The sequence below is a fragment of the Equus przewalskii genome, chromosome X (assembly GCF_037783145.1).
Source record: "Equus przewalskii isolate Varuska chromosome X, EquPr2, whole genome shotgun sequence".
Lineage (NCBI taxonomy): Eukaryota > Metazoa > Chordata > Mammalia > Perissodactyla > Equidae > Equus > Equus przewalskii.
Genome location: NC_091863.1, coordinates 45169640 through 45187589, shown reverse-complemented (window position 1 = coordinate 45187589; position 17950 = coordinate 45169640). Strand labels below are relative to the sequence as shown.

At 37.3% G+C, this 17950-nt stretch overlaps 1 protein-coding gene across 9 annotated transcripts in view; it reads right to left on the bottom strand.

Moving 5' to 3' along the window:
• KLF8 (KLF transcription factor 8) overlaps window positions 1-17950 on the bottom strand; it is a 325716-nt gene that overhangs the window by 120760 nt on the left and 187006 nt on the right. For 7 of the 9 annotated variants that reach the window (XM_070605586.1, XM_070605585.1, XM_070605584.1 and 4 more), the window contains 3 exons: window positions 14888-15452; window positions 11858-11969; window positions 11074-11213 (listed from right to left, as the gene is read on the bottom strand). In XM_070605586.1, coding sequence (XP_070461687.1) covers window positions 11074-11213; window positions 11858-11969; window positions 14888-15452 — 817 coding nt within the window. Of the gene's footprint in view, window positions 1-11073; window positions 11214-11857; window positions 11970-14887; window positions 15453-16978; window positions 17125-17950 lie in introns of all 9 variants that reach the window. The other 2 variants (XM_070605590.1, XM_070605588.1) reach the window with 1 other exon arrangement.

The following is a 17950-nucleotide window of genomic DNA, read 5'->3' as shown; positions in this document are numbered from 1 at the left end:
TGCAAGGCAAAAGAAAGTAGGATCAAAACAAAAGACAACCCACCAATTGGGAGAAAATATTTGCAAATCATATATCTGACATGGGGTTAATCTCCATAATACATAAGGAACTCACACAACTGAACAACAAAATAACAAACAGCCTGATCACAAAATGGGCAGAGGATATGAACAGACATTTTCCCAAAGAAGATATACAGATGGCCAATAAACACATGAAAAGATGTTCAACATCACTAATCATCAGGGAAATGCAAATCAAAACTACACTAAGATACCACCTTTATGCCTGTTAAAATGGCTATAATCACTAAGACTAAAAATAACAAATGTTGGAGAGGATGTGGAGAGAAAGGAACTCTCATACACTGCTGGTGGGAATGCAAACTGTTGCAGTCACTATGGAAAACACTGTGGAGATCCTTAAAAAAACTAAAAATAGAACCACCATATGACCCCGATATCCTACCACTGGGTATCTACACAAACAATTTACAATCAACTATCCAAAGTAACACACGCACCCTCCATGGTCATTGTAGCACTATGCACAACAGCCAAGACCTAGAAACAATCCAAGTGCCCAATGACTGATGATTGGATAAAGAAGATGTGGTATATATATACAATGGAATACTATTTAGCCATAGAAAAGACAAAATCATCCCATTTGCAACAACATGGAATGACCTGGAGGGAATTATGCTAAGTGAAATAAGCCAGACTGAGAAAGACAAACACCAGATGATTTCACTCATCTGTGGAATATGAACAAACACATGGACAAATAAAACAGTCCAGTGGTTACCAGGGGAACAGGGGTGAGGGATGGGCACAGGGGTGAGGGGGAGCACTTACGTGGTGTTAGTCACGAAATAATGTAGATCTGAAACCTCACACTCATGTAAACTTTTATGAACTCAAGAAAAATAACACACAAAAGAACCACAGTGTTAACACACGCTTTTGCAAAAAAACTAAAAATTTTAAAAGTATGTAGAGTGGCACGTATGAATCCTTTCACCCATGTTTTGATTCAGAAGTTGCTTGGTGGAGGTAGGAGAGGCACACAGGAGTTCATTATAGTATGCTGTATACCTTTTTATATCTGAACTATTTCATTAAAATGTGACAGTCTTTCCGTTTCTTTGCCACTCATCCTCTTTGTTAGAAGAACTACTATTAAAGACAACCCTGATGGCCTAGTGGTTAAGTTTTCCACACTCCTCTTCAGTGGCCTGGGTCCATTTCCTCGGTGCAGAACCACACCACTCGTCTGTCAGCGACCATTCTGTGGGGTGGCTCACATAGAAGAATCAGAAGAACATACAACTATACACAACTATGTACTGGGACTTTGGGGGTGGGGAGAAAGAAAAAAGGAGGAAGATTGGCAATAAATATTAGCTTACAGTGAATATTCTCCTGCAAAAAGTAAAATTATATATAAAAAAAGAAAAACTATTAACAGTTTATTGTGTACTCGTTTTTCTAGAACTTCTCTTCATGTTTCCAAACATATAAATACACACACACACACACACACAGATCTTATCTCTCTCTCCTCTTCTATCTGCATCATTTCTAGGTTTCTATCTCTGAGCTGGCTTATTCTCACTTCTATATTGTCTATTTCCAATGCTTTCTAATACATTCTTCATCTCATTTTGAATTTCTCAGCTCCAGAATTCTTGTTTGGTTCTTTTTAGAGTTTCAATCTCTTTGGTAAAGTATTCCTCCTGTTCATTGATTTTATCCCTGAGCTTATTGAACTGCTTTTCTGAGTTTTCTTGAGCCCATTGCGTTTCTTCATGACAGCTATTTTGAATTCTTTATCAGGTAGATCACAATCTTCCATGACTTTATGGTTGGTTTTTGGAGATTTGATATTTTCTTTTTGTGATGCCATGTTACCATGGGTTTTTGTGGTTCTTGCTGAGTTACTCCTCTGCTGGCACATTTCTAGTACTCCTTTTGTTACTTAGGTATAGCTTTGTTTTGACTGAAATTTTTCAACTGGTTGGAGGTTAGAGGCCTTTCTTTTGCTTTTCAGTAGGTGGCACTATCAGCACTAAGTTTTTGGTTTCTTTTACCTGAGCTGCCTCTGGCTATATTTGAGGACCTGCATGTTCCTTCCTCCAGTCTCTATTTGAAGTGTTGTTGTTACTCTTGTTGTCACTACCTGTGCCTCTGAGGGTTACTGATGCCTTTCTGTTGCCCATATTACTGTGGTCCTTGGCTTTTCCACTAAGAGTACAGGGATGGCTGGCTCCTTGGCCACATGTAGGATCACCTAGGCTGGAAGCTCTGCCACCATGGCTGGGGAGTGGGAGAGTGGGGAGGGAGCTGAGTTCACAGGACACCACCTCTGCTGTTGTCTGCTACGTTGTGGACACAAGTGCCATTGAAATTGGTATGTCAGATTCCTGTGCATGCCTCCACTGCTGCTATGAGGCTCTGAGCCATGGCCAGGGACCTGGGATCATAGGGTTCCACCTATGATGCTGCTCTGATCCCTGTGACTGCAGATGCCACTATGGCTAACTGGCTAGAGACACTTGTGCCTTTGTTGCTGTCCTCAAGGTTCCCTTGGCCTGGAGGCAGCTGGCTCAGCTGACACAGCTGAGGGATCCAAGTGTCCTGGGATCTGCCTGTGCCATTCTTCCATTTAGATTCCTCTATCTTCTCTACTCCACCTATTCTTTGTATGTACTACTGTGTGGATCTCTCTGGCATCCTGGTGTATTGGTAGCCTTTGCTGGGTTATGGATGTTTTACTTGCTATAGATTGAAGGGGAGGGACAAAGGGATCCTTTCATGCTGCCATGATGATGACATCTCCATGGGTAGGTTTTAGAGGGTGGAAAATATGGTAAAAAGCAACCCAGTAAGTTGGGGACATGGGCTGATAAGGTAGTACAATGAATGTTACATAGGGTCAGTCATCCTGAGGCACAGGGTATCTGTATAGGAGTGCGATGAAATGATCCCTATTATAAAGGCCAAACTGCAGAATTTGGATTTTAGCATGAAAGGTAATGACATAACAAAGGGCAGGGGGCAGTGAGAGTAGTTTGCCTCAGGTATAGGCAAGAAGGGAGATGCATTGACTACACTTTAAAAACAATAATAAAATAAAATAAAAGTGAATTTGTTCTTTGTTATCATCCTGTTCCAATTGTAAACAATGTCAATGATAAAATACTCCTTCCTGCCATGACAGACAGCTCCAACCACCCTCTCCCTCTTGGTACACTAGTATCTGAAGGCAATGGTTGGGGGGAATGGGTAAAACTGAAAAATTTTGAACTTGAGTAGCTTGGTCAAAGATGTACATTGAAATGATCTAGGCATGGTAAGATGGATTACAATGAATAGAAAGGTACCAGGGTAACTCTACTTGTCTGGCACATAAAGACAGTGCTAAAATTAATTATTTATTGAATTGATGAAGCAATCAAGCATAAATGTAACAGAAGATTCAAGTAAATAAAATCAGAAATGAAAGAAGAGTCGCTACAATATATGCCTCAGAAATAAAAAGTATAATAAGGGACAATTATAAATAATTTCATGTAAACAAACTAGATAACTTAGAGGAAACAGACAAATTTCTAGTAACACACAACCTACCAAAACTGAATAAAAAAGAAATAGGAAGCCTGAACAGGCTAATAACAAGTAAGGAGATTGAATCAGTAATCAAAAATCTCCCAAGAAAGAAAAGCCCATGACCAGAAGGCTTCATGGATGAATTCTACCAAACATTCAAAGAAGAATTCATACCAATTCTTCTTAAACTCTTCCAAAAAATGGAAAAGGAGAGAACACTTTCAAACTCATTCTATGAGTGTAGCATCACCCTGATACCAACACCAGACAAAGCATTACAAGAAAAGAAAACTACAGGCCAATATCCCTGGTGAATGTAAATGCAAAACCCCCAATAAAATACTATCAAGCTGAATTCAACAGTACATTAAAAGGATCACACACCATGACCACATTGGATTCATCCCCGGGATGATGCAAGGATGGTTCAATCAATCAATCAAAGCAATACAACAGGTTAACAAAAATCAAGAAAAAAATCACATCATCATCTTAATAAATGCAGAGAAAGCATTTGACAATCAACATTCATTCAGAATGAAAACTCTCAACAAAATAGGTATATAACGAACTTACCTCAACACAATAAAAGTCATATATAACAAATGCACAGCCAGCATCATAATCCATGGGGAAAAACTGAAAGCTGTTTCCCTGAGACCCAGTACAAGGCAAGGATGCCCACATTTCCCATTTCTTTTCAAGACAGTACAGGAACTCCTAGCCAGAGCATTAGACAACAAAGAAAAAAAAAAGGCATACAAATTGGAAAGAAAGAAGTAAAATTATCTCTATTTTCAGATGATATGATCACATACATAGAAAACTGCAAAGACTAAAAAACAAAAGCCACTAGAACTAATTAAAGAATTCAGTAAACTTGCAATATACAAAATCAACATACAAAAATCAATCAATTTCTATACACAAAAAACAAAATGTCTGAAACGAAAATCAAGAAAATAATCCCATTCACAACAGCAACAAAAAATTAAAATACTTAGGAATTAACTAACAAGGTGAAAGACGTACACAGAAAATTATAAAACACTGATGAAAGAAATTTAAAAAGACACAGATAAATGGAAAGACATACCATGTTAATGGATTGAAAGAATTAATATTGTTAAAATATCCATAATACCCCAAATTATCTACAGATTCAATGCAATTCCTACCAGAATTCCAATGTTGCTCTTTACAGAAATTGAAGAAACAGTCCTACAATTCATATGGAACCACAAAAGACCCAGAATAGCCAAAGAAATTTTGAGGAAGAATAACAAAGCATCACATTTCCTGATTTCAAAATATATTACAAAACTACAGTAATAAAAAATATCCACATCTACAGTCAATTGATCTTCAACAACACACCAATAACAAACAATGGGGAAAGGACAGTCTTCAATAAACGGTGCTGGGAAAACTGCATATCTATATGCAGAAGAATGAAATTGGACCCTTATCTCACACCACATACTAAATTCAACTCAAAATGGATTAAAACAAACATAAAACCTGAAACCATAAAACCATTAGAAGAAAACAGGGGAAAGCTTCTTGACATTGGTATGGGCAATGATCTTTTTGATATGACACCAAAACCACAGGAAACAAAAGCAAAAAATAGACAAATGGGATTCTATCAAACTAAGAAGCTTCTGGACAGCAAAGGAAAAAATCAACAGAGTGAAAAGGAAGTCTACTGAATTGGAGAAAATATTTGTAAACCATATATCTGATAAGGTGTTAACATCCAAAATAAAGGAAATCATTCAACTCAATAGCAAAAAAAAAAAAAAAAAAAAAAACCCAAATAACCTGATTAAAAAAATGGATAAAGGACCTGAATAGACTTTTCTCAAAAGAAGACATGAAAATGATCAATAGGTATATAAAAAAGCCAACAGGTGTATACTCAACTTTGGTAATCATCAGGGAAATATAAATCCAAACCACAATGAGATATCACCTCACACCTTTTACAATGGTTATTATCAAAAAGACAAAAGATAACAAGTGTTGGAGAAGACTGGGAGAAAAAGGAATCCTTTGTACACTCTTGGTAGGACTATATATTGGTACTATGGAAACCAGTATGGATGTTCCTTAAAAAATTAAACATAGGACTACCATATGATCTAGCAATTCCACATTTGAGTATATATCTAAAGGAAATAAAATTAGTATTATCTGCACTCCCATGTTCATTGCAGCATCATTCCCAATAGGCAAGATATGGAAACAAACTAAGTGTCCATCAATGAATGAATGGATAAAGAAGAATATATATATATATATATATATATATATATATATATATATATATCCACATACACATCAAGTATTGGGGGGAGCATGGAGAGAAGTTGGTCAAGGGGTACAAAGTTTCAGTTTTGCAAGATAAGTCCTGGAGATCTAGCGTACAACAATGTAACTATAGCTAATATTATACCGTATACTTGAAATTTTATGAGGGTGGATCTTAGGCATTCTCACCACAAAGGTGATGGATATGTTAACTAGCTTGATTGTAGTGTATATTTCACAATGCATACATATATCAAACCACTGAATTACACATCTTAAATATATACAATTTTTGTCAACTGTAACTCAATAAAGTTAAGAGAAAAAAGAATAAATTAAGACAAAAAGCCTAATGGGGTAGCAGTGAGACTAGAATTAAAGAATATTAATAATAGCTAACAACTATTGAGGGTTTATCGTATGCCAGATACTACTCTAAGTGTTCTACACTACTAATACTTCCAGATAAGGAAACTGAGGCAAAGAAAAGTGAAGTAACTTTCAGGTACTGAGTGGTAGACTGGGATGTCAAGTCCAGAGAGTGGAGTTTTACAATTATGCTCTTGGTTATTATGTCTACATTCTCAATAAAACAGTTGTTTGAAAGAAGAAATAATAGAACTTTAGAAACAAACAACTGAGGGCATAGGAGAATGTTAGGAATCAATGATAAATTTTTTTCAATTATTTTATTGAGATCACAGTGGTATATAACACTGTGTAATTTCAGGTGTACATTATTATTTATCAGTTTCTGTACAGACTACATTGTGCTCACCACCGATAGTCTAATTTCTATATGTCACCATACATATGTGCCCCTTTACCCATTTTGCACCCCCCAGCCCCCTTCTCCACTAGCAACCGCTAATCTGTTCTCTTTATCCACGTTTGTTTATCTTCCACATGAGTGAAATCATGCAGTGTTTGTCTTTCTCTGTCTGGCTTATTTTGCTTAACTTCATACCCTCAAGGTCCATCTATGTTGTTGCAAATGGGACACTTTTGTCTTTTTTATTGCTGACTAGTATTCCATTGTATATATATAGACCACATCTTCTTTATTCATTCATCCATAGAAGGGCACTTGGGTCGCTTCCATGTCTTGGCCATTGTGAAAAATGCTGTAGCGAACATAGGGGTGTATAAATCTCTTTGAATTTTTTATTTCAAGTTTTTTGGATAAATATCCACTAGTGAGAAACCTGGATCATATGGTATTTCTATTTTTAATTTTTTGAGAAATCTCTATACTGTTTTCCATAGTGCCTGTACCAGTTTGCATTCCCACCAGCAGGGCATTAGGGTTCCCTTTTCTCTACATCCTCTCCAACATTTGTTATTTTTTTTTGTCATGGTAATTATAGCCATTCTGACAGATGTAAGGTGATATCTCATTCTAATTTTGATTTAAATTTCCGTAAGAATTAGTGATATTGAACACCTTTTCATGTGCCTGTTGGCCATCTGTATATTGTCTTCGGAAAAATGTCTGTTCATATCATTAGACTATTTTTCGATTGGGTTGTTTGTTTTATTGTTGTTGAGTTGTATAAGTTCTTTGTATGTTTTGGAAATTAACTCCTTGTCAGATATACGATTTGCTAATATTTTCTCCCAGTTGGTACACTGTCTTTTCATTTTGTTCATGGTTTCCTTTCCCTTGCAGAAGCTTTTTGCCCTGATGCAGTTCCATTTGTTAATTTTTTCTTTTATTTCCCATGCCTGAATAGACATAGTATTAAAAAAGATGTTGCTAAGATCGATGCCAAAGAGTGTACTGTCTATATTTTCTTCTAGGAGTTTTATGGTTTCAGGTGTTACATTTGCAATTAATTCAATTTTAGTTAATTTTTGTGTATGGTGCAAGATAAATGTCTACTTTCCTTCTTTTGCACATGGCTGTCCAGTTTTCCCAATACCATGTACTAAAGAGACTTTCCTTTCTCCATTGTATGTTCTTGGCTCCTTTGTTGAAGATTAGCTGTCCTTAGATATGTGCTTTTATTTTGGGGCTTTCCATTCTGTTCCATTAATCTGTGTATCTGTTTTTGTGCCAGTACCATGCTGTTTTGATTACTACAGCTTTGTAATACATTTTGAAGTCAGGGATTGTGATGGCTCCAGTTTTGTTCTTTTTTCTCAAGATTGCTTTGGCTATCAGGGTCTTTTGTTGTTCCATATAAATTTTAGGATTCTTTGTTGTATTTCCGTGAAGAATATCATTGGGATTCTGTTTGGAATTGCATTGAATCTGTAGATTGCTTTAGGTAATATGGACATTTTAACTTTGTTTTTTCTTTCAATCCATGAGCATGGAATATCTTTCCCTTTCTTTACATCTTCTTCAACTGCTTTCAATAACATCTTATAGTTTTTTTATGTATAGGTCTTTCACTTCTTTGGTTAAATTTATTCCTAGATATTTTATTCTTTTTGTTGTGACTTGGTACCCTGCAACTCTGCTGTGGTTGTTAGTTATTTCTCAGTTTTCTTATGGATTCTTTAGGGTTTTCTATATATAGAATCGTGTCATCTAAAAACAAAGTTTCATTTCTTCCTTTCCAATTTGATTCATTTTATTTCTTTTTCTTGTCTAATTGCTGTAGTCAAAATGTCCTGTACTATGTTGAATAGGAGTCACAAGAGTGGGCATCCTTGTCTTTTTCCTGTTCGCAGAGAGATGGCTTTTACTTTTTCACCGTAAAGTATGATGTTAGCTGTGGGTTTGCCATACATGGTCTTTATTATGTTGAGGTACTTCTCTTCTATACCCATTTTATTCAGAGTTTTCATCATAAATGGATTTTGGATCTTGTCAAATGCTTTCCCTGCATCTATGGAGATAATCATGTGATTTTTATTCCTCATTTTGCTAATGTGGTGTATCACATTGATTGATTTGCAGATGTTGAGCCATCCCTGCATCCCTGGTATAAATCCCACTTGAAGAATCAACAATAAATTGTGAGCCTGGGGAAATAGGTGATATTAAAAACTGGGGCTTGACAATATGTTTAATGGAAATTGTTGTATATGTATTTTCTGCTTTGTATGATTGTAAGCTCAGAGGAGATGAACTGTTGCACTTAATGCTAGAGGTAGTATCCAGATAAGCAAGAGCCTCATGGTTCCCTGCTGAGAGAATATCTACCAGAGACAGGGATATCACTCTCTGTGACTCCATGCAATGAACTCTAATCTTTGGAGGGCAATGAAGCATGCATTTCCACAGCTGCCTCAGTTGCAAACAACCTATGGAATACCCATCATAGAAAAAAGTAAACCTAGGTTGCATACCAAGGTTTGATTTCAAAAGGCCTTTCTCACTTGCTAGTTGTGTGATCATTGGCAAACTCTCTAACTCTGTAAATGGCACCTCTATCTACCCCATCACCGTAAACAGAAATCTGAGAGTCATCAGTGTCCCCTCAATCATCAGTACAGTTCCTTCTCTTCGTGTCCACTCCCAACACCCTAGTCAGGCTGTCATCATTTTTTTACCTGGATGACTATAGTACCCTCTTAAGTCGTCTTCTCTCTTCCACTCTTGCACCTCAATGATTCCACCAACAACCATCATACTCAATGTGTCCTAGTTATGCTGGACTTTTGTGAGTTATTAGAATAAGGCAAGCTTTTCCCCATCTGACAGCTTTCATACTCTGACTACCCAAGAACACTCTTTCCTCAAGCATTTTGCATAGCTCCTCCTTCTCATATTGATTACATTATTCAATGTATGAGCCTTTTTTAGATCCTGATTTGAATAAAATTTAAAAAAACATTTATTTGACAATTGAGGAAATTTTATATTAAGGAATTTTTTATGTGTTAGTAATATTGAGCTTATTTTTAAACGTTTTGTCTTTTAAAGATATATTCTGAAGTCTTTATGACTAAGATGATATGATGTCTGGAATTTGCCTCAAAATAATACAATGGGGAGTGGGAGAGTTGGAAGGGGTGTAGAAGAAACAAAATTGGCCATATACTAATATAATTGTTGAAGTTGGGTAAAGGGTACATGAAAGTCAAGTAAACTATTGTACTTTTGCATGTTGAAAGTTTAGGTTTAAATACTTAATAAAAAAATATTTATATAAAAATACATATTATACATACATACATATATATAGTCAGTGGAATCAGCCTCCATCCTACATGGAGGAGAAGCAAACAAAACATCAATAAATAAAAAGAGTGTCTTGGGAATGTTAGGACAATGCAGCATAGAAATCAGTCACTTGTTCATAGTCTCAGGGCACAGCAATTAGGACTCTGGGTCTTTATATACAAATCCTGACACAGTAAATGTAACACAGTAAATGTTTACAAGAAAGGAGAGCCCCTTCCTTGTCCAGTGTGTCCAAGCGTCAACTTTGAGCTGGAGATGATTGGGGAGGAGGAGTCTCTGAGGCAGAGGGTACAAACTGATGACTGACAAGCTACATCTGGCCCATAGGCATGTTTCCTTGAATCCATTAAAAACTTTTTAATTAGATGCCAATATTAAAAATCTAGGGCATTTCACATAAAAATCTTGATTTTCTGCTTTTCTTTAAAATTCGGACTGTTTGGTAATACTTAGTTGGAGTTGAATGACAGTTCTCCTTCAGATGGGGCAGGTGCCCCCAGTTTGGCACAATCCCCACCAGGTCTGCTTTACTTAGTTTTCCTAATGTGCATTGTTTTTTTCTAATGTGAACAAAAGTATAAGTTGGTGGATGGTACTGAGTTCCAAAAGCCTGCTTTAATTGCACTTAGTTTAAACTGCCTTTGTGCTTTTAATACTTGGTAAAACCTGTGGTAATCTGGTAGCAAGGGAGGGAGTGATGTCTTAGCTGTTTTAATCTTTGCGTAAGTGTTATGACTTCCCAATTAGAAAGATCCAGAGGTGCTCAATGGGGATTATGACTATTCAGAAGACATCAGGCTTAGTGTTTTCCTAAGCTGGCTTTATAAAAGCTACCTTAGGATAGGAACAAGACTTAGAGGTAAAAGCCACAAACAGAGCCTGTGCTCATGAGTATAAATGGATCGGTCTCTGTTTCAATACTTTCTTCTCTTCTTATCTCAGAGAGTTTATGTATGTGTGTGCTGTGCGTGTGTGTGTGTGTGTGTTGTGGGCAGTGGAGGTGGGCAGACCTGTATGGATTCTGCGGTGGGCTTTCAGGTGAGAACTTTTGGTGTACACTTTGCTGCATCCTGCAAAATCACATTGGTGAATCCGTCTTCTTTTGAAGTCAAGGGGTTCTTCTCCCTGCATTTGTGTCATTGTTGCTGGTCTGGGCAGAGAAAGAGGGATAAGGCCAAAGAATTATTTTAAAGTGGAGGTTAAATAAATGGATTTACATACAGTGAGACCACCGTATACACGCATTTAATTTATGCAAATTTAACACAAGGCCCCCAAGAGAATAACTGAAATAGTTCAAGCAGTTCCCTCAACTAGGCCATTTGACTCAAGTGCAGGTCTCAGGGGGTAGTAATGTTTGCTTGGGTGGTTTCTGTCCCCAAACAGTATGAGCATTTCACTCTAATAAGTCTCATTCTTGGGTTTAAATAAATGTATTTTTCATACAACATGGTTGCTAAAACACAAGCCAATTAATTCATTAGTTCCAACCTTAGAAGACAAGGCTGCTCTAAACTTATAGAGAGAAATAGTATGCAACTGTATTTTATATGAAATTTGCAGATTTTTCAAAGGTAAAATCGATGATCTACAATTAGAACATGATTCTGCCAGAACATGCATGTCCATGCACATGTGTGTACATAAACTCATTCCTTCACTGGGAAGGCAGTTTACCTATTTTTTTTTGTCTTCAAATTCTTACTATTGTGTCTAGGAATTTTTTCCACTTCTACCACATACACATACATATATACACAAAGACAGACCTGAAGTAAAGACAAAAGTACTCACTCTTGCTGTAGTCCTTGAATCACCTGCAAGGCTGAGGTTCCACTCTCAATTGCACTCTCCTCACTGTCACTTGGGATCTCCAGTGGAGACATGGATGTGGGGTCAATTTTCACTAAAAGCAGAGAAAAGGAGCAGTGTTGGCTACAAATATATGTGCCTCTGTAATCATTATCAGGATTCCCAGTTTGGCCCACAAGGAGAAGTAGAAGCAATATAGAGAAATAAAGGAAAAGCAAAGATGTAAGAAGTGTATTTGTATGGAAGGAAGAGAAGAACATTTAAAAGTTTTAGCATAGCAGGGAATAGAAATTCCTTTGGGGGAAGGGTAGTAAGGAATATTCTGATATCACTAGAATGAGCTTCTCTAGGATAGTGAGTTTGATAGGATAACAAGTTTTTCTAGGATAGGGTATCGGTATGATTCATCTCTCGGTCCCCAGCCCCCAGGACAGGGTATGTTGAAAAGTCAGGTTCAATGTGTGTTTGTTGAATTGAACTCTGAATAGTTCCCTGGCTGTCTTAAGATCAATGTCTAGACTCACCCCACAGGTGAGAATATCTCCTTTGGTTTTTGTGCTCCTAAATGAAAATGAGTTGATGAGATGAAACACGTATCTAGTGACCTAGCAGGTGCTTGATACATGTTAGCATCCCTCCCTTCTACCTATGTTGGGAGAAGCCCTTAAATATTTCTTACTATCTAACACTGATGCTTCTGATCCCTAACAAAACTCAATCAGGTGGTCAGCAGTCTCCTAGATCTAATGAAAGTTTCAGAATTTCTATACAGAAGAGACTTAAGAATGGCAATAATGTTTAGGGGGGAGAGTATTCGCTTAGCGTGGTTGCCTCCATACGTTGATTGTGTATCATTCACCATAATGCATCTCAAGATGCGTATGTGTGTGTCTCTGTGCATGTGTGTACATATGTATGATATAAATGTACTCGTAACCTAAATTTTTGTGTACATTATGAAAAATATAAAATATACAAAAAATACAAAAAGTAACATGTAAAGGGCAAGAAAATACAAATAGAGATTTTAATACTTTGTTTTTATGCTCCAATTGTTTTGTGTGCCCCACCTCCACCTCAAAGTACAAATATACCATTTTGGAGACCACTGGGCTAATGGGCTTAGCTTGAAACTACATTGAACACTTTAAAAATTTATTCTGCTTATTTAGAGTGGCTTTGGTGGACTGATGGATATTATGGGGGGAATTCAAAGCCCCAACAAACCATCCCTTTGTGCTACCACTGCCTTGATATCAGCAAATTCTTACACAGGGAATTTTATTCTCCCATTTCCTTTTTTATTTGGCTCTCTCTCCCTATATGAGGATTTATAACGATATTTTAATTAACCCCCTCAGGGAACCTCAAAAAGAAGATTGTTATGAACACTTATCATTACCAGAATTAATCACTAGTCAAAGAAGGCATTTTTATTCAAAGAACACTGCAGAGTCTCAGTAATTTGATGTTTAGTATGCTGTTTTTTTCTGTCTCTTACATTTAGTGATAGAATGATCACAAGGCATTGAATTTCAAATGTAGAAAACTCTTAGAAAGTCTTTTTGAAAGATTTTATTTTTATTTTTTACTTTTTCTTCTCTCCAAAGCCCCTCAGTACATAGTTGTATATTTTAGTTGTGGGTCCTTCTAGTTGTGGCATGTGGGACACTGCCTCAGCATGGCTTGATGAGTTGTGCTAGGTCTGTGCCCAGGATCCAAACCTGTGAAACCGTGGGCCGCCGAAGCAGAGCATGTGAACTTAAACCACTGGGCCATGGGGCCGGCCCCAAAAGTTTTTTTACTGAGCTGAAATATGGTTTCTAGTCATTTTCACACACACATATCTCCCCTTTGCTCTTTTCAATTCAAGCTAAACATTTATCAGCTCTTCATTTGACATGGATTTCAATCCTCTCACCATTCTAATCTCTCTCCTCTGATTATACTCCAATTTCCAAAAGTCCTTCCTAAGGCACAATATCCAAGTGATTGCAATTCTACAGATGTGGTGAAGCTAAATATCTTAAACCACTTCAGAGGCCATATAATTTTCTTTGGTCACTCCAATTACAAACTAAAGTAGATATACCTCCAGAACTGGGTGGCTGGGGGATAGTGGTAGAAGGGAAACTTAATTTATACCTGTCTGAATCTTGAACTTATTTTAAAAATTAAATAAAAGAGAAGATTACAGCATATGAACTCTCTCCTGGGCAAATTTTCAAGTTTGTTAATCAAATTATTTGTTATAAGACAAGTACTATCTATCACTGTGTTAGGATCTCTGGAGGTGCACAAAGAGAAATAAGATAGAGTTTTTTCCTGGAGGAATTTACAATTCAGTTGGGAAGAATGCCCATACACTTGTGATATAAGCAAGTACCAAAGTAAAATGGAGGATGATAGATACCAAATGAGGGGGAACAAAGGAAAGATGGCAGTATTTCAAAGGAGACTATTTTACTTAAGGGAAGGGAAAAGGTACAATGTTAGGAGAGGCAGGAGCTAAGGCTGGCTAAGTATGTAGGCTAGAAATGTTCTCAACTTTTCTACCAAAGCATTCCTAGCGGCATAGAAGAACAAACACATTCTTCTGGAAAGTCCCAGGGTGGGTGCCTTATTAAGCTTAAAACTATTTTTGCAATTTGTGTTTTATCTTAAAAGGTTATTCAAATTTTACATTTTTCTCTTAATAAAATCATATTTTTAAAATATAAAATGTTTAAATTACTTACTATCAAATAATATAGAGGTTCTAGGAAGAGACATAGTATTTCACTCAAGGATATGCATACCCCAGTTTGAGAAGACTGGTATAAACAAAAGAGAGGCATTGTACATTCTTAATCATTGAAGAGACACGATAAAACCAGTGTTTATGAAAGATTACTCTGGAAGCTCTGTGCAAGAAAAATTGGAGGGGGTGAAAACAGAGAGGAGATAGGATGAATGAAAAAGAGAATAGATGGAGAAAGTTGAGGCCCAGAAAAGGGGCATACTGATACTCACCTGATCCAGCATTTTTCCCATCTCCTCCAATAAGTGGGACTGTAATGGCTGCAGGGCCCCCATCTGTAGGCAAAGTAGTATACACCATTGGCAGAGACTGCACCACCACTGGGATAGTCTTCAGGCCACCCATCTTATTTGGCAGATTGACTGAGGGGATGGTGTGAATCACATGTAAGATCTGCTGGCCACCAGTGCCCTGGGAGGAAGCCAGAATAGAGCCTGGAGTCAGAACGGTAGGGATGTTTGCTGAAGTGCCTGTGCCAGATGTTGAAGTGGACACTACAAGGGCCTGGGGAGCAGGCTGTGGCCTAGGAGAATGTATTGGAGCTTGCAGCATGCTGGCAGGCTGGAGAGGAGCCTTGGGCTTGTGAAAGGAGAGGTCGACTGGTTCCACCTGGGGCAGGTTGAAATCATTAGCCAGAAGTTCTTCTGGGGGCTCAATCTTGATGTCATTAAACAGTGCTGGGTTCTCCATGGGGTTAGCATCCAGGAGTGGTAGGGATGTCATATTACCTCTGTCTGCTGTCTTAAAGGGATCTCTGATCTGAACAGGGCCAGTAACCTAAAATAAATAAATAAATGAGAGATACAAAATAGTCAGTGTTAGTAACCTGGAGAAGAGACATGTGAGCAATGAAAGAAATAAATCTCTGCTCTCTTCTCATGGAAAGAATACATAGGGAGTTGAGAGAAATGAGGCAGGACTACACTAAAGAGGAAAAAGGAAGGGAAATTTTACTGAACACCAGTACTAGGCACTGTATCAGGTAATTGATACACATTATTTCATTTAATTTTTACAATAATACTGCAAGGTTATTTAAAGTCAACACTTTATGAGTGTCCACTATAAGTACTGTACTAAGTTCAGCGAGGGCACACATGGATAAGGTATAGCCATGAAGTGCATATTAACATACTAACTATAAGGACAGAATAATGTGACTAGCTGGTAAATCATACCATAGTAAGTGATGCAGACACATAACAAAGGTGTTTTAGAAAAAGAAAAGGAAACAATTTGCTCTGTCTAGACAGGATCAGGGGAGGCTTTAAGGAGGAAGTGATATTTTAGATGGGTCTTAGAGAATTAATAGGAGCTCTCTAGGCAGAGAAGGGGTAAGAAAGATATTCCTGTCTGCAGAGCTAGAACAACAGACAATATGCTTAGGGAATAATGTTGCAGTACAATAAGTTGCATTTGCAAAATTAAAGTGTGCCACTTTTAAATTTAAAAATTACTAATTAAATGATCACTTTATAAGTAATATATAAAATAACATAGAACCTCAACCCAATTAAAAACTTTCTAAGAACTCCATGAATTCAAAGGTCAAGGACATTGTGAACTGTGTATTTCATTGCCAGGCAACACTCTGGACCTTGAAGATGGTCTTGAAGATGGTGGTGATACTTTAGCCAGTAAACAAATCATAACTCCATTCTTTATCAGGATTATATTTGAGTTATGGGAGTTTTGAATTGTGAGAGATATTCAATAATGCATCCCTCATACAAAATACACCTATCCTTTAATTTTGTATATTTGGAATATGAGGGACATTGGAGTTCAAGGAAAGGCTGGGTGATAAAACATAATTGTTTTGAGGAGGAGAATGACATGGGCAGAGCTATTTCTGTGAGATTTAACTAGCTCCTCAATGAAGGACAGATTGAAGGAGGAATAAGATTGGGTTCAAAGAGGCCAAAAAGGAAGCAAAAGGAAAAATCTTGAGGCAACATTTATGAGACAATTGGGGAAATCTGAATATTGACTGGATATTGGATGATATTAAAGAATTATTGTTAATTTTTAAAAGTTTGATAATGATATTATAGTTACAACTTTCAAAACATTATATGAGAGATAATAAGGGCCTGAACTCAGAGAAGGATGAGGGGTAAGGACAGGCAGTGTCCTCTTGTTCTGACTTTGTTTCAAAAACCCTCAGAGCATGCTTGGAGTGAGTAAAGGCACCAAGAAGCATCCATGCTTTATCTACAGAATTTAGCCAGACTGCCATCTCTTTTCCCCCTTTGCTATGCTATGGCACTCTTGGTTTCTTTATTTACAAGCCCTGGCCCCACCTCAGGTCTTGTTTGTGGTCCAAATATTGCTTCAAGCTGCTCCTCTGACACATGACTTCTGTGATTTGTCCCACTGTTTCACATATTTCTAATGTAATCCAACCCTCATGGATTCACTCCATCCAGGTAAAGGGGGCAGTAGAATCCTGTTGGTGGGGGTGGGGGAGGATAGGGAGAGGAGGTTGTCAAGAACAGCTCTGCTAAACTTAAAAATTCCTTGTCCTCTGAATCTCCCAAATCAACTTAAGCTCCTATTTTTCCTACATTTCCCACTTGTCTCTTCATCTGACTAGCTCCCTTCCCAGATTAAAGAGGTAGAATCCCAGGAGTCTCTCTCTAAGGAAGAGTGGGAAGATGTGTCTTTCTATATTCTCTCTATCATGGCTGTCAATAACATTGAGAAATAGAGTTACAACAGAAAGCATAAGAAGACTTTGATTGTAATATCATTTTCTATAAGAATGTAGATTGTGGGTACAGATGTGGAAATAAACACTAAGTCTACCAATATACATTAAGGAAGGACCTAGGTAAATTTTTAGGGACTTTCAGGACTCTATGCTTTAGACTCAGAAACCTAAGGAAACTGAAGCTCTGAATACTAAATATAAACTTTGGCAACCTTACTGTCTTTTGCTAAGCAGAGGCCATCTCCAAGACCCTGAGTGTTGCCTAGAATAATACTGTTAGTTCAAGGCCTTGTGCTTAGCTGGTACTCGATCTACAGTTGTTCATTTTACTGAAGAATTTATTATTCAGGAAAATCCAAAATGGAAACTTACTAATGAAAGTACAGAAACTGAAGAACATATAGACTATTCTTATTACCTTGAGGAGATAAGATGTTACAGGGCCCTGCTTCAGCAAGCCAACATGAGGTGTCCCATAGACTAGGCCTGCCTTGTGGTCTACCAATTCTTAACAAAAACCCTGTCCACGATAGGGTTTCAATGATACTCCTCTTATGCTATC